The sequence below is a fragment of the Ciconia boyciana genome, chromosome 2, assembly GCF_034638445.1.
Source record: "Ciconia boyciana chromosome 2, ASM3463844v1, whole genome shotgun sequence".
Taxonomy (NCBI): domain Eukaryota; kingdom Metazoa; phylum Chordata; class Aves; order Ciconiiformes; family Ciconiidae; genus Ciconia; species Ciconia boyciana.
Genome location: NC_132935.1, coordinates 150,399,264 through 150,423,139, shown reverse-complemented (window position 1 = coordinate 150,423,139; position 23,876 = coordinate 150,399,264). Strand labels below are relative to the sequence as shown.

The following is a 23,876-nucleotide window of genomic DNA, read 5'->3' as shown; positions in this document are numbered from 1 at the left end:
CCGGTCCAGTCAGTGCAAGGGAGGGCGGCTTCAGCGACAGCCGCTCTGTCCTTTCCGCTCGGAAGAGGCACCAGCTCTCCCCTGAAATCTCTGTGAAGAGATACGAGAGGAGGGATTTTTTGAGGGGAGGGAGACTTGAAGCCGGTTTCTTACGTGATTTGGTGAAGGCGAGGTCTGGGGGACATGTGGTGGCCCCCCTGGCTAGCCGCCTGGCTGGCGTGGGCCTGTGGGGCCGGGGCGGGGCGCCGGGCCCCGCTGTGCGCCTCCCGCGGGCTCTGCCGGGCTCCTCTCGGCCCGAACGCCTCGCACCCTGAGCCGGGTCACTGCCAGCGGCAGCGGGGGGCGGCTGACCTCTGCGCATGGCCCCTCTCCTCCGAAAGCCTCCTAGGTACACCCTGCTCTGCCCTGGTGCTTTTGCTTGGTGGGTTGTAGCAGCTACTAAAGCAGCAACTAAGTGAAGGCCTTATGTACATGGTCGAACACTTACTACTTTTAAAATTAAAGCTAGATTGGCCATAAGGAGCTTTTTTTTTTTTAATATTGGCAATTCATCGTAATGGAGAGACGCAGAAGTCCCAATTACGCATTAATGCAAAATTGATAACCTGACACCTGATTTGAAGTACACAAAGCTGTATAGCTCTCAGGCATACAGAATTGCCTGTAATAATACAGATAATTTATATGATAACATTACAAAAATCATTTCTTCAAGTGATGCAGTTGCTTGTGAGCATTAAGAAATAATTATCAGTGATAAATCTTGTGGCAGCTGGCTATAACAGGATTTGTCATTAGAGGTATTGAGAAACATGGCTAACAGCAAGTGTCCAGAGATGCTAACTAACTGACATTTTTTACAAAACAGTGACTATGAGGCACTGGGATTTTATAATTAACATGGAATCATAAGATTGTTGCAAGTAAAAATCCATAAAGATGTTAGAATACACAGTATTAGTCCAGTGTTTTAAAACAATATTTGTCCTCTGTTACCATGGATCAGGGCGCAGAGTAGGTCTGAAGGAAGAATGAAGCTCATCTTCATTCTTCCATGTACTGTATTGAGTACATAAGTTATGCTAGAGCAAGAACTGCATCTTCTGACCCTTTCATTTGCTGCTTACATTACTCAGAGAAGACTTCAAGCTGGTTTCTTAGGTTACTTGGTGATCATCACTGCATATGGACTGTATACCACTGGTGCACAGCGACTTAATCTGTTGCACTGCATCGTTCAGCTGTGGGGGTAGCTGAATTTTTCTGTCTCATGCAAATAGCTTAGGGTTGCATATAGTTGAGTGCAATATAATACTGCCCTGAGACTGTTCTAATCACAGTTAATTGAATCTATGCTTAAATATGTTTTAGATCTTAAAACTAGCATGCCCTACCAGTTTCTTTAACTGCAGAATTCAATCTTTCTTTTAAAAAAATCCCAAACGGAATAAAATCCTGAATTTATTTGGGCTTGCTTTTCATGCAGGCTTAATATACATTGTGGTAAAGAGTTGGGTTTTAATTGTTTCTGAAGTATTTTGATTGTATTTAAGAGGAAAGGTATTAAGAATAATATGATTAATTGTTTTTTTAAAAACATTTCTTGTCTGTTTCATGTTTACAGATCCTTTTCCAATTGATGTGATCCAGGAAAATTATGTCCGTAATGTGAGAAACTGCATTTTTTCAATTGTCTATCCTACACCTTTTAAATCTAGAGTTCGTCTTGTAGCTGTTTCAAAGGTTGGCTATTATTTTTTTCTTCCCCTCTAATTAATAAAGATTGTTAATACATGTACTAAAATATATTTTAATATTCATATGCTATTTATTGTGAAAGCATCTTATCAATATATACTTTAAACAAATAGAACATTTAAAACATATTGTAAGATGTCTTTTCATAATGAAATCTGTAGAGAAAACACATTCATTACCACTGAAAATTTGATCATATTCAAGTACCATCTGTACTATTTTTTTCTCCAGGAAGTTCTTGAAAATATTTTGGATCTTGATATATCTGTCAAAGGAACATCTGATTTTCTTCAGTTCATCAGTGGTGGGAAAGTGATACTTGGGTCTGTTCCATTGGCGCATAGGTATGGGGGTCATCAGGTAACTATGGCACTCGTTCTTCCAGGTGGAATTATGTAGGTCTTTTAATGTGAATTATACCTTGATGATACCTGTAAGTATATGAGTATATGCCTGTAAGTATATGAACACTTATGAACATTTTGATTGCAGATTTGTTCTTCATAAGGGGCTGCACATGGAAGAGAGCTGTAATATTCTTTCATGGTACCATGTCTACTTTCTCTGCTTCTGTTTATGCCAGAAGCAAATTATCTTTTTAACTTCCGTTAGCTGCGGAGTCTGCTTAGCACCCCTGCAGCCTGACAAGCTCTGATTCATGACAGGTATTATCAGCTCAGAGGAGCGAAGAAAGACAGAGCCTCACTGCAATACCATGATTACTAAGAGTTGAGTTTCATTGACATGGGTAAGATTATTCATGGAAAAGACTGGTAGAATTTGATTTGTAATTTCCAATTAAAAAAAAATCACAAGCTGTGTTGGTTTAAAGGCTCATTATACAAAAGAGACAGCGCTGTAGCTGTACATCGTAGCTGGAAGGTAGAGAAAAAAAATGAGGATTACTGGCGTTATTCTTTTTCTGTGGTTTTCTGATTCATTACTGGTGTGAGTGTGGAAATACAGCTTTAGGGATGAATATCTTAATGACTACCTGAGCAAATGTGTCATTATATTGTGTAGATCACAGAGAACCTACGTGTAATTTGTACTGTTTCAAGTATAACTGCTATAAATGATAGAAGAAAATAACTTGACTTTCATTTTTGTCAGTTTGGTAGCTGGGCAGGTCAGCTGGGTGATGGAAGAGCCCACTTGATCGGAGTATATACAAACAGGTGTGACATTTTTTTAAGTGACTGATTCAACTCTGTATTCTATTTAGGTGATTCATGCGTAGCCCGAGGTGTACTGTTAGAAATGCTAATGGTATTTTTGCAGGCATGGTGAGAGGTGGGAACTACAGTTAAAAGGGTCAGGAAAGACCCCATACTCCAGGTAAGTTGCAGTTAATCTACGTACACCAAAACTGGATGTTTTCTTTTTGAAATTTGCTTTGATTTTATGACCTATTCCTTATTTCTCCATTCTCCATAGGAATGGTGATGGAAGAGCTGTGCTTCGCTCTTCTGTGCGAGAATTTTTGTGTAGTGAGGCCATGCACTATCTTGGAATTCCTACAAGCAGAGCTGCTAGGTATTTTTCTTTTTCACAGCATCCTAATTTACAGGTAATTTTGTGACTGAGTTTCACTGAGCATCAATAAAGCAGGACAGTTAATTTCCAAGAGGATAGATCTTTCTTTTCATAGGTATGCAATCAGAACAAAATATATCCAGTTTCATAGATTTTTGGATAAAACTTTCCAGTAATAATGAGCTCCAGCAGTTAATCCATTCACTTTTGTCTTTGGTATGCTTTAAAATACTACTTTGTTTAAATATGATACCGTGTACTGTCTGTGTCTTGCGGTGAACAGCTGTTGTTCACTTGTAAGATTGTCTTAACTGAATTAGCTTAATTTGAAATCTGGTTCATTTTGTAAAGAAAGTAAGAAATGGAACTTAGGTGGAGTGATTATATCTGACACTAACTCCCCTCTCCAGCTTTTATGATACTGCAATCAAGAGTTTCTTCTCTTTAAAAAAAAATAAAATCGTTCTCTCCCTCGTTGCTCACCAGAAGACTTGCAAAACCAGCAGGACTAGATTCCTGCCTTGTAAATAATAATACTGCCTTTAGTGTATGTGGATAATCAATGAGTCTATTCATACATTTTACATGGTTAATAAGTGAGTCTTTTATTACACTCAAGTTAAGCATTTGAATGAATTTTTCTAGAATCAGGCCAAGTAGGAAAACATTGAGAGTGGCTATTTCTGTGTTGTCACAGTCATCTAGTTGCAATTTTTAAGATTGGTAGGAGAAATTGTCAGTCAGATGAATAGACGTTAATATTGGAGGTAGTACTGAATGTCGGTAATTGCTCTCAATTCCTTATTTGTGCAAACACCCCTTGAGCAGAGAGGGAGATTTTGTAAAAAAAAAATATAAAACTAATTATGATTGAACCAAAGAAGACTAATACATTCACTCATTTGGATGATTTTCTCAGAATTAAGTAAACTGAATTTTTCAGATGATTGTGTTTAAAATGTCAAATTCATTTTGTGTTCCAAGTAGTCTCATGTCTGTACTCCGGCATTTCAGGCTTTAAAGAAAGTAAATGTTCTGCAGAAAAGGCCTGTACTGAGCTGCCACATGGCTAGGTGTCTGTATTTGCAAAGTGTCTGCAAATCTCTCTAGAATTAATTCTAACACATTTGCTCTATTGAAGTGCAGTATTTGTAAATGAGATTTTTGATGGTTTATTCACTGACTTCACCTTGAGACCCTTTGCTGTTGGCCGTTAATGCAAAACTTTAAATCTGTCTGAATATCAGCAGGAAAGCATCTGGCAAGGTTATAGCCTTTCTTTGCTGTCGTCTCAACAAATTGTTCAGTGCAAAAACAATACGAAATTACTCCTTAACTGTGCACAGATTCTGTTGAGTACACAGTGTGCTTTAGTTCTCTGCTGGCAAATTGGTTAAATGCCTGGCTCTCTTAACTGCTGTACAAGCTCTCCAGACTGTTTGCAAGACTTCATTTGGAAAAACCCCAGCTGATACCCATATTCTTCCCAATGGGGAGCTGTTGTACTGAGGCTGGTGGGATGCACTTAACAGAGGTCTTGTCAAGTCTTGGCAGAAGTGTGGGGAAAAGCCTTACGGCTTATCCCAGAACACCCAGCAGGTTGGTTTGCTCTATTAATTTTAAGTACTGTGTTGCCAATGGGGTGTTACAGTTTATGACTGTACTGCCAGATAAAGAACACTTCTTCATATGGTACCATTTTAGTAACATACTGGGACTGCCAGTGAGCAGTGTTATGTATTAGGTCAAAAAAGTGAGCCAATATGCATAGTTTTCAGGGTGGCCCTTACTTGCACAGGGCTTGATGTTCATGCAAAACAGCAAGCAGAGCACTTGGGAGTGTGAAGTCCAGCCCTTAAGCTGGAGCCAGGGGTAGGGAGGGATATAATCTGTCTGTCCTTCTGTGAGTGCTGTTCCAGCTTCTCTGGCGTAAGAGCAATTTCAGTGCTCCATTTCCTGTGGTTGAGTGTACGTCTGGTCTGCTGCTGCCTTCTCTCAAGTAATGGTACTTACCAACTACAGGGACCATTTGAAAACTGTTTTTATAGTGGGAATGTAGGTATCTCTGTGGCTGCTCAGCTATCTGGCCAGCTCTTAAGTGTTGCACGTCCATTAACTTGTATTAGTAACTAACCAAATGTTGATGTCCCCATGGATTTTTTGTCAGTAATAAAAGAAGTGCTGGTATTCTGCAGGAATTTTGCAGAGAGCCTGCTAAGAGTTACAGAGTCAAAAAGAAACAACTCTTCTGTCAGAGGTCTGTTCAAAACAGTAAAATTTAGTAGCATTGTTATTCTGACTCCTGTCCCCTAGTGCTCTGATGCACACAATATTTTGTTAGTGTCTGGGGTTCATTCCCTGTTTTTAAAAATATTTGTTTTTCTTGAAGGATTAAGATTTTCTTCTTCCATCTCATTTATGTCAGCACTTTTTGTACTTAATCCTATAGACATACCAATCATATATGATTGTTCCCAAAAGAGTCTTTTTTAAAAAAAAATTCATAATGTTGCTTGTATCAGTACAGCTCTAGTAACGGGAACAGATTGATTTCTGATACTTTTTCCCTCCTTCTGGAACAATTCACTGCCTGTTCTTTGCAGTTAACAGAGAACATTCAGTTTGGATAGCTACTGGATACCTTCAAAAATACTAATACTAATACTACTAATAATAATAATTCAGTTTCAAAGCCACAGTTACTGTTGCATGCAACTGCACTGTGTAAAAATTCAGACAAATCATTCCTTTTCAAGATTTTTTGTACATATTTATGTTTATATGCATACCCCACATTTTTGGTCCGACTAAATTCTTTCTAAAATTTTGATGCTAAAGTACGTAAACCCAGAATCTATAGTGTACTCTCAAAATTCAACATTTAGGAGTTGTTTTAACTCTGTGACTGTCTTCAGTCATATTTATGAATGGAATATTAGGTTTGGCTCTTGTCCTTTTCTGTGTACCTCCAAGGAAGGTTTGGTTCTGTCTTCTGTGTGGACTTCAACTACCTAATAGATAGCAGCTACAAGTAGCTGCATTAAATTTCAAATAGCATGCCACCCAACTATTTTGAATCACAGAATCATAGAACAGTTTGGATTGGAAGGGACCTTTAGAGGTCATCTAGTCCAGCCCCCTGCAATGAGCAGGGACGTCTTCAACTAGATCAGGTTGCACAGAGCCCCGTCCAACCTGACCTTGAATGTTTCCAGGGATGGGGCATCTACCACCTCTCTGGGCAACCTGTGCCAGTGTTTTGCCACCCTCATTGTAAAAAATTTCTTCCTTATATCTAGTCTAAATCTACCCTCTTTTAGTTTAAAACCATTACCCCTTGTCCTATCGCAACAGGCCCTACTAAAAAGTTTGTCCCCATCTTTCTTATAAGCCCCCTTTAAGTACTGAAGGGCCACGATAAGGTCTCCCGGGAGCCTTCTCTTCTCCAGGCTGAACAACCCCAATCTCTCAGCCTTTCCTCACAGGAGAGGTGTTCCATCCCTCTGATCATTTTTGTGGCCCTCCTCTGGACCCGCTCCAACAGGTCCGTGTCTCTCCTGAATAATGTTTTCCAGTTATCAGCAAGCAAAGATAAAGAAGAACAATACAAAATGAGCTAAATTTTCCTGCTGCTAGACTCTTGGACAAGAAGTCTTCTGTGCCTATTGAGGGGACAACACCTCTTTCAGAAGATAGCACCAAGCATTACTTGTGCTGGATTGTCAGTGTAATCCCAGTTGCTTTGGAGGGAGAACTTCCTACATGTTGCCCTTAGGGGAATATGATGCCCTTGCATGGTTTGTGAGGATTGATTCCATTTTATTTTTCCTGTTATAACAGTAAATACAGTGAAATTACTTTTTTTTTTTCATAAAATGAATGTAAGTTGTGAAATATTTTAGAGCAAGAGTTAGTTCCAAGAACTCACAAATCTCAAGATTTGGATAAACATGAGAATTTATAGGACGTGCAGAATTTTAAGGCAAATGAAAGGAAGAGATTGTTTTTAAAAATCCAAGTACAACTAGCAATGAAGAAGAAAGAGATAATTATAATGTATCATCAAAACTATACCTTTTTTGTGTGTGGATACTATTTGAAGAGTTCCTGATTGTTAAGGGTCCCAGATCTGTCCCTGAAGTTCCTGAGACAACAGTTTTGGCTCATGTAAAGGCCAACCTCCATCTGATGCAACAATTTGGTTTCTAATTTCTCTGTCCTTCTAATTTCGCTGTTGTCCTCAGAGAAACTGTGACTTATTTAATGTTATCATCACACTAATCAGTCACTGAAGTTCCAAATGAATGCAGCACCTTTTTTTGAATGCAACCCCCTCCCCAAGAACAGTGTAAATGATGGAAATTGGACAGCATCATATAAATACAAAATAAATGCAACTTGCTAATGAAGCTTGGTAAGCCTCAGCTTACTGTTTGCCTGTGTCATTTGTAAATACAAAGCTATGCCAGCAAAAAGATCTTTCTTTTTATGAAAGAAATAAAGTTATATAAAGTATTACTTGATCTTCATTGTAAATTATTTTTCCTGAGATAACTTTTTAATGTTAATTTCTTGTTTGTTACAGCTTAGTTGTAAGTGATGATGATGTGTGGAGAGATCAGTTTTACAATGGAAATATTAAGAAAGAAAGAGGTAATGAACACATTTCAAAATAATATGTTGCAACACTAACTTAATTCTCCATTGCAAAAATGAATTTTAGTATGACATATATGTGTAATAAAAAGTACTAAATAGGCTTAATTTCATTTATTAAGACGTAAAACCTCTCCTGAGAAAATCCATTTGAAACATATCTTAGTTAAACAAATGAAGCCCTATGAACAGGTCTGCTGTGATTGTGGCATATGTGTTGTAGGGGTATAATTTTTATTTTCACTTGCCATTACAAAAATGATATTGAAAACTAGAGAAATTTCCATTGTTCCAATAGCAATACTGGGACGGAGGGAATGCTACTGTGACTGTGCCATTGCTACATCATCTCCACCTGCTGTGAAAAAGAGTGGCATGGCACAGCATGGGGAAAAATCTATTTATGTTGGTTCTTTCTTTGTTGCTAGCATCTCTGGAGTAATTCTAGTATTAATGCAGTACTGGAATTTTGCCTGTGTTTGCTGGCATAGCAAATTAAGCTTTATCATTAAAATGTATGTGTAGTAAAGTAATATTATACATATTCATCTGTTACGCATTGAGCATACTTACAAAAATACCAGTTTAACTATGCATATATAAATTCTGTGTCTATAGAAACAACACATGACAGCTTTTACTATGGAACTATTTTATTTTGCTGATACTCTGTTTAAACACATGTGTCTATATTTAAGGTGCAGTAGTGCTACGTCTTGCCAAATCATGGTTTCGTATAGGATCCTTAGAAATCTTAGCTCATTCTGGGGAACTGGACTTACAAAGGTTTGAATTTAATCTTCATAGTAACTATATTAGTTTTCTTAACAATCAAATATATATTAGAATGCATATATACAGTTGGAATTTAGACATAAATTATTTAGAAAGGAAGATTGCATAATTTAGAAAGATAACCTGCTACTTTCATACAAGCATACAAAAGATCTTGCCTCATAAAGGTAAGACCCCCTAGATGTTTTTGAAGGCCTGGATCTTACAAAATGAGAAAGGTTTTATAGCTGAAATAGTTCTGATAACTAAGCACTAGGGAGGAGTTGTTTGTTTTGGAAAGATTTGTAAATTTAAAGTATAAGTTCCTACATTTCACATAGTTGTCTGTGAAGCTGAATTAACAGAAATATGAAATAAATCACTCGCATAAGTATGTTGTATAAAGTATGCTCTCCAGAAACTTGCAGAACCAGAGAAGTATACTAGATAAGAAGTTATTGCACGGTTTTAAGCCTCTTAGCAATATTAATTTGTTTGTCAAGCATGGCAAATTTTAGGTCTACTGTAAATATTTAAAAGTTGGTAATTTCTCCTCAGGAGCAATAGAAATTGTTCTAGGGTGCTTAAAAACGAGCAAGAGCTTATAGCAGCAGTTGTACATTGTAGTAACTGATAATTCAATTTAACTTCCCGCATCACTCTATGCTGTCTTTCTTTCCTTTTTTTTGAAATCTCACAGCAGATTTTAGTGGTAAAACTGACAGACTGAATTAAGGAACTGATTTTAAGTTTTGTTTTGGGTTTTTTTGGTTAAAGTATTTGTGACCCATTGGATTTAAGGAACATGTAAAGATCGCTTGTACTTACACAAAATAGATGACTCCTTCCTGCCTGTTTTGGAGGGGGCCTCAGAAAAAGTGGCCAAGAGCAGGCCAAGGCTAGTGTGACTGTCTGTGCTTCCTCCTCAGAGAAGGTCCTCCTGAAGGAGGATGACCTGGAGCAACCAGCTCAAATTCAGAGGCAATAGGTTGGACACCCTTCTAAAGGTCAGGTTGCTAAAGGTCAGGTTGTTTATCAGGTTGCTCTGATAAAATCATCACAGTATGAGGACAGTTCAGTGATTTGCTCCAACAACCTGATTAGAAGGTAAAATCTAGATATTTGTGTGCACAGTTGCACATCCCTTCCCCAGGTCCAACCCTTGCCCAGGCTGCCTACCCCACGTGTAGGTGGTACTTACAGCTTCCTGTGCCAGTGGCCCTGGCTGGCTCTGACCACAAGAGGGTCCCACAGGGAGCTCCTAAATGTACTAAATGTCAGCCACTCTACTTTAAAGCTTTAGGTCTGCAAAGATACACATCTGACAGGCATTGCAGTTTTTAATGCATGTATCCCAATTTCCTGAGCCTGTCTTGTAGGACTATGCAGCACTGTTTTGGGAATGGCCAGTTACTACGGCAAGTAACCCTACTTCATAAGAATTCAGCCACAAAATTTTCTTTGTGAGAATTCTGATGTAGAATTATTCCTTATAATCATATACTTTTTTTTGGGTATGCAACCTTTTTTTTTTTCCTTAAAAATTGATATTACTGCATGCGAAACCAGATCCTGGTGTGCTCTGGAAGTTTAACACGTGGGAATAGTTTTTAAGTCTACGTGGCAGTCTCCAGTCATATTTATGACTGGAACTGTAGGCTTTATCTGTAAGCATTTGGAAGGGCTTAATCCAAGACTTATTGGAATAAATAGATTGAGTTTTCTAATAACTGTTTGCAGCAAGCTGTAGATCAGCATTTAGCTGTTTGAAAACAATAATTTTGAATGATCAGTTCTAAAAGTACCAGTTTTGTTTAAAGAATTCTGCCTCTCCTATTACAGAAGATTGCTAGACTTTATCATCCAGGAACATTTTCCATCAATAGCCATGAATGATTCAAATAGATATCTGGTAAGTCCTTTTTAAAAGTTATTTTTATTTTCCACAAGCATGTGAACAAAAATTATACAAAGCTTTTCAAAGTTTCAAGTTTTAAAAGGTTTTAAAATTTGAAGTAAGCTTCCAGGTTTTATTAACAAAAGTTTGTTAATTCGGTACTCTTCAATAAAAACCTGCTTCTTGAAATTTTTTTTCTCAAATATGAACATTCTCCACCACTTTTCATTATGGAAATGTTTATTGGGAGGCTTCCATTTTCTGTTATTTTTTGTTCTCTTACTGCTCAGATTTTTAGTGAGCAGTGGTCGTGAAGTGATGAATTACGCTTTTCCTAGTATATGTAGTGTATATGTAGTATATACACTAGTATATATAGTGTCTTTGTTTCTTTTTTTGACATTTAAATTTCTTTTAGGGCATCTGTATGTACTTATTGAACTAGTCTTTGCTGGATAAGGTTATTGTGCAGTCACATCATTTAGAATGTAAATCAGAAGTCCTGACAGGGACATAAATTTAAAAATAGAATGTATGACATATTTCTAAAGTGAGTAAAATGTTTATGTTATTTATTGTATTCCATATTTTTGATTCAGAGGACTTGAAGTAAAAGATGTATTTGATTTTAGGAATTTTTCTCTACAGTCGTATCAGAGACTGCAAATCTGATTGCATTGTGGATGTCTGTGGGGTTTGCACATGGTAAGCTGCAGTAGCTGGCATTGGCTTTACAGGAGTGACTCTTTATAGTCATATACTTAAAGATGGCTTTTATTTGTCACTTTGTTCTTCAGTTCTTCTGATGTCTTCACCTACAGCAGTATCTGTTATGCATTAATATATAGGTTTTTTCATAACAGAGTTAGGAGCACTTTCTGATCTTTCAAAGCATGACTATATCTTACAGAAGAAAGAATATGGGAGCAAGAATTCTCAGAATTGTTGTAATAGTCTGATGTACAAAGACCATGTATTGATGTCATATATAAGTTTAAATGCTCTGAATTTGATGCATCTACATAAAAACCTGGCCTTTTATACTGTATAGGATACAGTGCTGTCCACCTTTGTTTCAGATTTATATTATGAAAAATAAAATAGCATTGTCTTGCTAATACAGCACCCAGTCAACTTGCAAGGAAGCAGCTAATGACCAATTTGCAAGCTGCTGTTTCAATACTGTGTAGCACTGAAAGAAAAAGGAAACAGTGCCACCTAGGTATAGAAACCAGATGCAAGATAATGTAGTGAACAGTTTCTCATTTTCATACTTAAAATGCATGTCAGGTCAAGAGTAAGAGAGACAAGTTTATTTTCCAGAGTGATTTCTCAAAGGTAATTGCTCCACAACTCTCTAGATTCAGTGGATCTATTTCACAGCAAATTTTCTAGAGACTACAGGGTTCAGGTGGAATTTTAACTTTTGTCTCTCCCTGTTGTTTAATTGTAGGTGTGTGCAATACAGATAACTTCAGTTTATTATCCATAACAATAGATTATGGTCCATTTGGATTTATGGACTCCTATGACCCAAGTGAGTGTAGCACCTGTTTTAAATATAATTTTTTACTTAAAATAAATTCTTTATATTAATTTATGTAGTTTCTGTGTGCATGAAAACTCCTAACATTATTAGCAGAAAAATCCCAAGCATGTGTATTATTTGAAGAGTTTTAGGGAAAAAAAATTATATCAGAGGCCAGTTTTATGATACACTATACAGGTTGCATTTCAAGTGCTAGAAGTCTTGTTAATGAAATATTAATATTAAACTCATTTTCATGAGAATGTTTCCAGTTGAACTTCATCAATTGAATAGATGCTACAACAGAAACCCAGAAAACTAAAAATTGCATATTGCTGTAAGCAGCCAAAAGCAAAACTGGCATACAGGAACTTTGCATGCATCATGCTCTAGCTTTACAGTCACAGCAGCTAATTTTATGTTGGAAGAAAACAAATCAAACCTACTCAGTCATAGCAACCTTTCTTTGAAAATATGAACTCAGTCAGTCTGGGATTGATAGATATAGGTCCAGTATGTACATAAATGCATATTGTTAGATTATTGTTTAGAGGTTGCATCTGAGTAAGTTTCAGAACCAGCAGTGGTTACCTCACTATCTGTTTTCATGATACTGCAGCCTCAAATTAAGGAAATCTCATGAGAATAAATGCCATATTGTTTCTATTGTATTGAAAAAAACAGGCTTTTCTGGTTTTAGATCTTTCTCTATATGGTGGGTTGACCCCAGCCAGCAATTAAGGACCCACCAGCCACTCATTCACTCCCCCCTGCTGTGGGTTGGGGGAGAGAATTGGAAGAGCAAAGATGAGAAAAAGCTCATGAGTGAAGATAAAGACAGTTGACTAAGTGAAGGGAAAAAAAGGGGGCAGGAGCAACCAACAGGTGATGCAAAGGCAATCACTTGCCACCTTCCACCACCAGACTGATGCCCAGTCAGTCCCCAAGCAACAACTGCCTTGGCAAAACTACCCCAGTTTTTATTGCTGAGCATGATGTCTTATGGTATGGAATATCCCTTTGGTCAGTTGAGGTCAGCTGTTCCAGCTGTGTCCCCTCCCAGCCCCTTGCCTACCCCTAGCCTAACTTGCTGGGGTTGCAGAGTGAGAACAGAGAAGGCCTTGATGCTGTGCAAGCACTGCTCAGCAATAGCTAAAACATTGGTGTGTTATCAACACTGCTTTAGTCACAAGTCTGAAACACAGTGCCATACAGGCTGCTATGAAGAAAATTAACTCTGTCCCAGCCAGAGCCGGTACACCCTAGAACCAGATGAAATGCTTTAGAGTCAAAATTCAGATTTCAACTAATCACCAGATCTGACAGATGTGTCACAGGTCTCCTCCTTAATGTTCCATTTGTTATTAATGTCCTCTGAGGACTCGGACAACGCTGTGTGCATTGATCAGCTTATCTGCATTTGATCTGAGCAAGGGGTTCATACTGCATCCATTCAGACACTGGTGCTGTAGATATCCATACATTTTACTTCTGGATACCTATAACTTGCACAGCAGATACTTATTATCTCCCAAATAACGGATTTGCATACTGGAACACATTAGCCCTATTTTTTATATGAATACATAAAGCTTGCTTGTACAACTGAAACAAATCTTGCTTAGGTAGCCTATTTATTTAAATACGTGTTTATACACATTACTTTTCCAAAAGTATTTCTAAATCCTGAATCTGGTTGTACAGTTGTTTGCTTAGTCTGTGCGCTAGTTGATAGTAGTGATATATGTAGTAAAAACATTGAATAAGACATTTAGAGTAAAAATGGTCTTTTTCTGATTAAATGTCTGAATTTATTTTGTATCTTCAAGTAGGAAAATGTCATTTGTGACACATGGGAACTTCTCAGTGAAGGATGTATTCCTTAGGTTTGTAAATAATAGATCTTGAGTTAATTCACTGTAAATAAGTATCCTTGTGAACTGATTTTAAATATTTAGTAACTTTAGGGCTTTTATTAGTTTGCTGTGTAAGTATAAAAATGAATGCACTTCAATCTTTTAACACAGATTGCTTATTGTAATTACTCTGTTGTGGAAAAGTAATGTTTTGTTTGAAACAGATTTTGTTCCAAATACATCTGATGATGAAAGGAGGTATAAAATAGGAAACCAGGCAAATGTTGGGCTGTTTAATCTGAGCAAGCTGTTACAAGCTCTAAAACCTTTATTGGATCCCAGGCAAAAGCAGTTGTAAGTAATCCTTAAAATATCTTAATGCTTAAAAGAACTAGTGAGATGGGAGACCCTCAAATCACCATATGCATAGGAAAGAAAGGATTAGCTTTTAAAATCTTTTTTTCTAAGTGGAAATTGATTCTGAATTAATTATTGGCCAGAATAAGGTTGGAGGGAGGGGAGAAAGGTTTTCATTGGCCATAAATAATAGCAAAATATGACTGGAAGGTGGTCCTAGATGTTGTGTGGTCCATTCTCCTTTCACTAAGGTAGGACTTTTGCCTGTAGTTTTCTATTGTAAGTTTGTCTAGCTTGTTCTTTAAGGTGCTTACTTATGAAGACCATACATCCCCCTGAAGTAATGAGGTAGTATTTTAATATCCTATTGTAAAGATTTCTAATATGAATCTTTTTTTGTGTGGTTTAAACTCATGACTTCTTACTCAGTATGAAAACGAAGAACATTGTATTCTTCTTTGCAGCAGCTATTCATGTATTTGAAGCCTGTTAAAATGTTTCCCCTCAGTCTTTTTCCCACTACAGATCCCACCTGATTCAGAATATAAATGTTTGTGAGATATCAGACAGAAGAAGTTTTCATTGTTTAGTGTACAGTAGGATTGTACCCATAGTAGTATTTTAGTTCCATAGAATTTGACATTTCTTTTTTTTTTGCAGGGCTTCCCAGATTTTGGAGGGGTATGGTGAACACTATTACATCCGGTATGCAGTTCCAGAACTCAAACCTTCTACTCACAATACTAGAAATTATATTATGTAACAAATTCCTTACTTTGTTACTATTTTCAGTTTCACAGAACTGTTCAAAACAAAATTGGGTCTTCTTGGGGAGAATGAAGATGATAACTATTTGATTGCTTTCCTCCTAAAAGTGAGTTTGCTTTGCTAATTTTGTTGGTAAACATCTGAACTGATACCCCATACTTTAAAAACACTGATAGAAGTATCTTTATTTCACTAGCTTATGGAAGATACAAGGGCGGATTTTACAATGACATTTCGACAGCTGAGTGAAATTACTGAAGATCAGTTAAAGGAACTCCGTATTCCTGAGGTATTAATACAAGCTCCCAGCTTTAGGAATACTTAATATAAAATGCATAAATCAAGTTGGACATAACCCTGGTATAATAGAGGATGTCTCAAGCCTTGATATGTCTGGGAAATGTGTCATTGTAGCATTATTAACGGACAGGGAGACTCATATATCTGTGTCATGGTACCACCCCATGTTAAGCCTGTGTCTGGTAATGAAGGATACATTAATGAAGAGTGCTAATGAAAGATAAATTAATGAAGAGTGCTGAAGTCAGATTTTAAGCTTCTGGTACAGGTCCAATATGAGTAGTCATTAATATTCATACACAGGTGGGAATGTGATTTTCTTCACATTTAAGATGGGTCTGCTAGGAAGAACTTTCCTCCCCCTCCCTTCCCCCTTTTTTTTTTGTTTTGCTTAAGTATACCTTCTGATAGTATTTTGTAAGACACAAGTGAAGTTGGACAGGGCTCATAAGGAAAATTTCAATCTCAGGTCAATCAAACTCTTCCTAACATGGGTTTACCAGGTGGCCTAAACCTCTGTTCTCAGGCCCATCAGCTTGTCTCGGTAGCTAATGATAAGTGAGATCCCATCTCGTTATAAACTCATGCTAGAATCTCAGCCCATAGTGGCCTCTGCCTGCCCTTGGGCACAAGATTGGTTCTAAACATAGCTTAAAGCCTAAGAATACATTTTGTTACTGTGTCCTGCTCCGCCTGCTATCCCATCCTGTGTTGCTGCTAACCCAGCCTAAACTTATTCTTCAGGACCACGTATAACCATAAAGGAGATGACAGTATTAAAATAAAAGAGATAAACTTATTGCCTGGATATAGTGCAATCTTTAGAAGTGGAAATATAGCTGAAATGTTTGAACTGGAGTGAGGTGCTAGGCAAGTTATAATTGGATAAAAATGCAGAGGGGAAATTCTGAAAAGAAAGCTGGTAAGTACCTGATCTGGAAAGAAAAATAGGAAGCCTTTTTGCAAGAGCCAAAATGATTTTTTTCTTTTTTTCTTTAATACAGTGCCTTTTCCATGTGAGGAATATTGTTCACTTTGCCTGGAAAACTTCATTACCTTTCCCTAACTTCTGACTTACTTCTGTTTGTCTTTGAATCTAATTTAAAATGAGAGCAGGTGGACTTATGGGGTTGTTTCAGGGAGCAGAATGACTGTAAATAAAGCATAGAATGAAAATGTAAATAAAGCATAGAATGAAAATGAGGAGTTACTGTTTCTTTTTCCAGTTGTGTCCTAGACAATTAAGTGGTTTTGACCAAATTCTCTGTTTTTCCTTGTTTTCTTCTGTTAAGCAAGAGGTCTAACCTGATCTTTTCTATAAGCCTGAAGCCTTTAATAGTTAAAAAGTTGAGATTTTCTAGTGGTAAGCGACAAAAATACAAAGAGCTGTAGCTTTGGAATTAATGATGTGTACAGAGGGGGTGGTAAGAGGATGGGTGTGTTTGTAAGAGAAGGTATTTTTGTAATAGAATACAAGGGATTTTTCAATTTCTTAGTGGCCTACGTGTGATAGGAAGAACAGAAGCCACCCTCATGCAGTATGGAGCCACTCCCAGACTACTGCAGTGGTGGCATTTATGGCCTTCGTTGAAGGTGCAGGCTGAGGAACTAATGATTGTGGTGTAGTTGTGACCCTGCTACTACACTGAGGGTCATTTCCAGCCTTCACTTGGTAGTAGCTGACCTTTTTTTTCCCCACAATGAAATTATTTAGCCCACAAGTTCTGAGTCCCAAAACTGATGTGGTAAAGCAGGTACAATTTTATGCTGGTAAAAAGTTATATTTTTTTAAAGATTTTTTTTTTATATTAAAGTAATTTTACCTGCTGTTTATTCACATGCTAATACTTTGTCAGTAGCAAAGTAAGTTCTCATACTTGTTTGTAGATCACTTATGTTTTTTTCAGTTGCTCACCAAAATTGACCTAAAAATGCCAGAATCCTTTGGGAACACTGCAGGAGTCCTTACATTTAGTATTAACTGGAAACATTCTGAAATTCCTCCTAAAGCAGCCTAACCCTGCACATCTTTGAACAAATGCTTGACTCCCACACTCACCTGTTACCCACCTGCCTGACCCCCAGCTCTTAGTCACTTCTGTAATTTTAACTCATTTTTATACTCAAATGTGGTTTTCATGATATTTTGACTCCCATTCCTTTTAAAAAACACAGATGTGATCACAACTTTGTTTTGTTCTTGCTTTTAATTTCCCTTACTTAACTTTTGCCCATTTTTTTCTTGTATATCTGCTGTTTACCCCCTTTTATCTATGTCCATTTCTCTCTAATCTGTTCTTTCTCTGAAGTTGTTTTTGTCTGTGAGCTTTGGCTACTTTCTCTCAACCAAGCAATATGAAGCAGCTGTTAGCTCCGTGTAGTCAGCCAGGGAAGCCTAGTTTGTGGTTGTTGTCCGACACTGGAGACAGTAACCCCAAGCTCTGGTTTCTCTCTTGTTTGCCTTTTCCAAGTTCTGTCTCCTCTCCCTTCTTCCTCTCCTACTGTCTCTATTCTTCTCCTCAGTCTTCTCCTATCCCTGTAGCCTTAAGTTTCCCTTTTTCTCCACACCTTAATCAACGCATTTTCCTTATTGCAAAATTTGGAAAAAAAAAGTCTCTACAAATAGATCTGATCCATGTGCAAAACTCAGAAGAGAGTAAGACCTGTAGTTATGTAGCCTAAAAATAAAACAGGTCAGACAATAACCCAAGGAAAAATAGGGGTGAAGTGCTGGAGGTGTTTAGGTAGAATTTGCCATAACAGAGATGGATTAATATGGATGCATCATGATAGCAAAAATAAATAATTTAAATACAGACTAGTAGAATTTTGGGGGATAAAATTCCTTGAAGGGTCATCATATGTTTCCCTCTTAAAGCCTTTTAATATTCGTTTGCTTACTTTGGTTTTTGCTTAACAGGAACAAAATTCTGATTACCCGCCATTAACTGTTTCTTTCTCTTTAGGAGTTCTGGGCTCTCCAGGATCTGGGTAAACACAAGTTATTTTCAGAATGGGTTACTATGTACCTCTTGAGATTAAATCGGTAAGTCTGATGCAGTTTCAAGTGTAAAAATAACACCAGATGTGTATTTGCCAGAAGCAGGCAACTTCAATCTGCAATGATTTTCTGTAATCTTTAGCGGGCCTGGTAAACTGGCCCAAACATGGTTTCATATGCCTTTTTTGTCTTTATGGTTCTAGATTGTGTTAGATTCCATAATAATTACTATTGTAGTTCTGTTTTGACACACAGGTGCATAAAAATGACATGGGAGGAGTGGTCTGTAGTTTTTGTCCTTCATTGAGCAACCGATCAGATTTCTTTGGTTAATAATTTTTGTTAAAATACCAGTCCTACAGATTCAGTCCAAGAATCACAAGCAGGCTTTGCAAATACATAGGAATGAATAGTGTTTCATTACTGGTAACATATATATATATATATTTTACTGTTTAATAATATTGCTTTAGGGTGACGGGGTGGAAGTTGAACAGTTGTGAATACACAGACTGTGTTTGGAAACTGCTGGTGTTGCACAGATAGGGACATGCATGTTAGAACTTCCTACCAATTCTTCTGTCTTAAATCAATAAAGAATGTAACGTGGTTTTCTTAGTCATATATAGTATGCATGGCTGATAGTAGTGAAAAGAAGTACATATCAGGTACTTGGAAATTTTAGTCAGTAAACACAATTCTTAGGGAAAAACATCAATCCAAGATACAAAACCTGCAAAAAGTGTGCAGTTTTTTCCAAGTCTAATCATTCTTAGAGATTCACACCAGCTTCCACTGAACACAAAAGCAGAACACTTAATGATTTTAATGAAACTCAAATAAAATATTTCTAAAAATAAATAAGCGTAACCCTCATTAGCTAAAGCACTTTCTTTTTTCTTCTTTTGGTTTGTTTTTCATGTATAGTAACAAGGGTGATTCAGACACCAAGAGAAGAACAAGAATGACAAGTGAGTAAAACAATCCAAAGGAATCATATGCTTGGAGATGGCAGCTACCTGTTTACATAGGTTTCTTTAGTGTTAGTTATTTTTTGCTTTTGAGAAGAACTAAAATGTACCATTTTTCTGAAGAGGAGAAACTCTCATTACACTGCTGCAAATCTTGTAATACTATACATTCACTGTGGCTATCTCTGGTTTCGCCCACTCTTGTGATTAGAATCTAGCCATGTGTGCATGGCTGGACCTGTGAATATGTATGTACTTTTTACATAAGCTAAATGATCAAGAAGTTCCTTGGCTACAATGAGGCTCGCTTCCTCCTTAGGGATTCTCCCTTTCCACTCCTTAGAAAAAAAAAAAAAAAAATCCTTAATTTAATTGTCTGTGTTTATGAAGAAATTAGTCTGGCCCAAACCCCTTCTGCTGTGAATACAGTCGTCGTCATTTCAGTTGACTGAGGCCTAAGAGTGTCAGATCATGGAAATGCACCACAACTACTAGTCCAGCTTGCTCTTTTCTAGATTCTGCTGGTTTGGGATGACAGAGCACATGTCTGTTCATATTTCGGGTGGTTGAAATCACAAGCAATGAAGAAGGCTTTTCCTATCAGTATCCACAGAGGCTGCTCTGACCTGTGTCATGCCGTATGTGAATATAGGCATTGAAGCAATCCAACTCAGCTGTCCAGCTATGGTCTATTCCATATCAATCCTCATTTACCTACTTGTTTATTTTTCTTTCCTTTATTTTTTGTTTACCTTTTATATTTCTTTTTTCTCTTAATTTTTTTTTTACCCCTTTTTTTACAATTTCCATTTGGGGGTTCAGGAGATGCCAGGCCTCCAGCTTGTTCCATGCTTTGGTGCTCATGGACTCGATTCATTTTTTTTCCTCTTGATTCCCTTTAAGAACTTAAGAATTATTGTCCCGTGGGAACATGGTTGTCTGTATCTTGTCATGTCTCAAGTGGGGCTTCACCTTAGTGTCTTGAAATGGTGGACGTGCTCCTGCTGCTCCCCAAGTTGTAACTCTTCATTGCAAAGTAGGGTGCTCGCTGAAAGGGCCCCTAGGATTTGATTTCCTTGTGAGAGATGCCCTTCCTCTTCTGCTGTATCTGCTTTTCCTGAGTGCAAGCAACATCTTTTCCTTGATCTGTACTTTCTTCCTTTAGCAGTCTGTGAATGTGTCAGTTTGCATTGCTCAGAAGAACATTGTTCTTCTCCAGTGATGAACCTTTGATAACATCAGGAAAGATTCTGGTAGGCATCCTGTACTGGCTCAATGGACTAAGATTTGTCTGAGTGTTCAAATATATCCACATCCTTTCTACATGTTATAAAGAGTTCAGGTTTCTGATAGGCACCCACTTTTTTTTTGTGCACCTGGAGAAAAAACTCCTTACTTGTAAAAGGACTATCTAGTCATGGAAGTCAAAGGAAGGTACTTTGATTCTCCAAGTTACTCCAAGTTACAAAATGGTAGAGATACTGCATTTAGCTGTCTCTCACAGCAGAAACAGTGGGTAGGAAATTCTAAGAATTATTCAGGGAGAGATTTTTTTTGGATCTGCAGTAAGCTGTGGTAAATTTGTGAAATTTGCCTATAAAAGACAGCAACTGAAAATCTCTGGCCAAAAAGGAATGAAGGAAATGCAGGATCTGATCAAATTCTGCACAAGAGGTATTATAATCTTCAATGTTACGCTGCTTTGCAGGGTGTTTTATTCTCATTTCTAATGGAAATGGCTGTACTCTTTTGTTAGATATTGATTGTCCGCTTTCTTCAAAAGCATTAATTGATTTAGTAGGAAAATGGCAGGAGATAGCACTGACTTTCAGTAATAAGATAGTAAAAACTATGTAGGGCATAATTTATCATCACATGGACCTTCAAGTTTGCATCCACATTTTCTAACCAAGGCTCTACCCATTTTTAAGAACACTTCTTACAATTTTACATGTATTTTTAGAAAGTTAATATGAAGAGTTACCAAGAAGAAAGGTTTGGTTTATTATTGGTATTTTGGTAGTGTTAAAAAGTTTCAACTATGGGACTCTGATGCTCTTACCTCAACTACTATTTCGAGGTTTCAAGCTCCCCTGTTTTCCTCAGCTAGAATTTAATGCTGAAAACTGTCTAAACACACTTATTTTCCTATGTTTTTTGAATCTGCTTTTAGATAAAATCATGACATTCTGAGTTTTTATTCCAAATCAGAAAGGATCCTAGTTTGGGGATGATCTTCTGCAAACCAGCATCATGTTTTTCCACATGCACCTCAGAGAATCTTATATTACAGGAGACAGATGAAACAAGGAAAAGGTTTTGCCTCCAGGGCTACACTTGTGCTAGTGGTCTCAGTTTTGGTAGCAGTCCAGAACCTGATATGCAAAGATTCATGGTTAAGTTAGTTAAATTTTCTTCCATCTAATCAGTTATCACTCTATATTCATACAGCAGAGGTGCAGAAATTTGTAACAGGCTACTGATGTTAATTTGTTACTGTTTTATTTAAAATTTAATTTTTCTTTTAAAATCAACAAATCTTGTTACATTTTTGCTAGCTGCTCCATAGTACAGTGTGAAGTTTCTTACAGAGTTTTTTTGTTGTTGTTGTTCTCTTTTACATCTATACATTTAAATAGATCTCTTAGATGCCCCTTGTGGTCTCTTTAAAATTGGTTTTTTTTGTTTAAGTATTTGCTTGTAACAACAGCTGTCCCTTGTCAGTACAACTTGCAGCAGAAATCTGGCTCAACTCAGTCAACTGTGCATTTTTACCCAGCATTTCATGTTAAAGACAAAACTGTCATGGCTCTCTAGATTTTTATATGGGTTGGTAAGTCCCACTAAATTTCGTATTGCTGTCTTTAGTATTGACTGACCTTGAATATGTTGCCATTAACGCCTCATTATTCATCACCTTTCCCTCATCATTAGTAAGTGTAGTAAAATATCTCTCTTCTCAAAGTACATTACCTTGAAGCATTTGATCACTTATTCATTATCTTTATTTTTTTCTCTCTTCATTTAGTTTTTAGCTCTTAGTAGCACTTCATCTTGTACTGCCTAAACTTAGTTCTTTAGGAGTTGATCAAAAAGTTTTGACAATCCAAATCCCAATACAAGTCTATAATTGTATTTCTTCACAAATGAAACATGTAAAAAAAAAAATTGTAGACCAGATCACAAAATGCTTATAAGGGCACAAAATTTCTTCTGCTTTGTCCTTTTCCTATCGGGCTTGTCTTACTCTCTCATAATTATCTTGTCACTTGTGTTAATTACAGATATTTTTAACACCACTGTGAAACTTGTCAATTTGCAATTGTTAAGAATATATTTCTGGGACAAATATTCTCCTGCTAATATGAGTCATGGTTTTAATGTGAATTATCATTTTTTGTATAAGTCATACGTTAACTTCTCCACCTTTTAAATATTCTTTTTATATTGTTATTACTCTTTACTATTGAAAACCCATTTACTGGATTAAATCAGATACTTGGCCAGAGCAAATTATTTAGCCAAGTGGGAAAACACTATTTTTTTAGCAGTTAGGGCAGAGTGTTGTTATGACTATGTAGAGGTTATCAGCGTTCCAAATAGCTAGTCATATTTATTGGCTTTTGTTTAATATATGTAAGTACATACAGAACAGCGGTAACATGAAAAAGAAGATTGTATCTGGGTGGACTGCATCTCAGTCTTCGTTCTCATGGAAGTCAGCACCTGGACATTGTGCCAGAATGTTGTTCTGTTACCTGGGCAGCTTTAGTAAAGGAGGGAGTGGCAGTGCCACCTGAGATGCTTCTGGTTTCAGCCCATGTTCTGATTTTGTAAGAGGGGTTCACCTTCTCTCTTCTGTCAGAAACATGAGTGGTCAGAGTTCAGCACTTAGAGCAGACTGTTTTTTTTTTTGTCCTTTACTTTTCTAAATAACATAAAGACCCTTTGTGTAATGCTGCTGTATGTCAAGTCTTGTGGCTTAAAATGGCTATCATTCAGTCTATGTATTGTGATACATAAAATAATCATGCAAGTGTTGTTTCACTGATTACATAGCTTCAGTAAATTCTAGTTTGTTAGCTGTTTGAATGGTGCTTTTTAGAAGCAGTGCTTATTACAGAGAAGCCTGTTCACTGTGCTAGGCATTAATTCTGTATGGGGAGCTATTAAATATGAATAAAGTACTGCGATTGTCTGACCACAGAACCTTAGGAGGAGCCAGTCATGTCATAGCTTTTCTCAAAGACATCAATTGTCTTGGTAGCCAGCTAGGATAAACAAGTTATGTTTGCAAGCCAAAGAAGCAGTACAAGGAGATGCAAGAACAGAGTGAATTGGGAAATGGAAATAGACCAAGTTTAGTCCTTTTATCCAAAGTATTGTTTTTTATCATCCCCCTCCTAATATAATTTATTATTTGTAAATAAAATAACATCATAACTAATTGATTAGAGGAACTGAGCAGAGGGAA

General features: G+C 37.0%; 1 protein-coding gene across 10 annotated transcripts in view; it reads left to right on the top strand.

Annotated features, from left to right (window-relative positions):
• The first annotated feature begins 183 nt into the window (after window positions 1-183).
• Window positions 184-23,876, top strand: part of LOC140648466 (protein adenylyltransferase SelO-like) — a 36,454-nt gene continuing 12,761 nt past the window's right edge. For 8 of the 10 annotated variants that reach the window (XM_072854482.1, XM_072854484.1, XM_072854487.1 and 5 more), the window contains exons 1-17: window positions 184-421; window positions 1,625-1,743; window positions 1,990-2,118; window positions 2,872-2,936; window positions 3,040-3,096; window positions 3,196-3,294; window positions 7,880-7,947; window positions 8,649-8,736; window positions 10,567-10,636; window positions 11,254-11,326; window positions 12,075-12,158; window positions 14,230-14,359; window positions 15,023-15,067; window positions 15,155-15,236; window positions 15,327-15,419; window positions 18,397-18,476; window positions 19,359-19,402. In XM_072854482.1, the coding sequence (XP_072710583.1) occupies window positions 184-421; window positions 1,625-1,743; window positions 1,990-2,118; window positions 2,872-2,936; window positions 3,040-3,096; window positions 3,196-3,294; window positions 7,880-7,947; window positions 8,649-8,736; window positions 10,567-10,636; window positions 11,254-11,326; window positions 12,075-12,158; window positions 14,230-14,359; window positions 15,023-15,067; window positions 15,155-15,236; window positions 15,327-15,419; window positions 18,397-18,476; window positions 19,359-19,402 (1,564 nt within the window). The remainder of the gene's footprint in view (window positions 422-1,624; window positions 1,744-1,989; window positions 2,119-2,871; window positions 2,937-3,039; window positions 3,097-3,195; window positions 3,295-7,879; window positions 7,948-8,648; window positions 8,737-10,566; window positions 10,637-11,253; window positions 11,327-12,074; window positions 12,159-14,229; window positions 14,360-15,022; window positions 15,068-15,154; window positions 15,237-15,326; window positions 15,420-18,396; window positions 18,477-19,358; window positions 19,403-23,876) is intronic. The other 2 variants (XM_072854488.1, XM_072854489.1) reach the window with 2 other exon arrangements.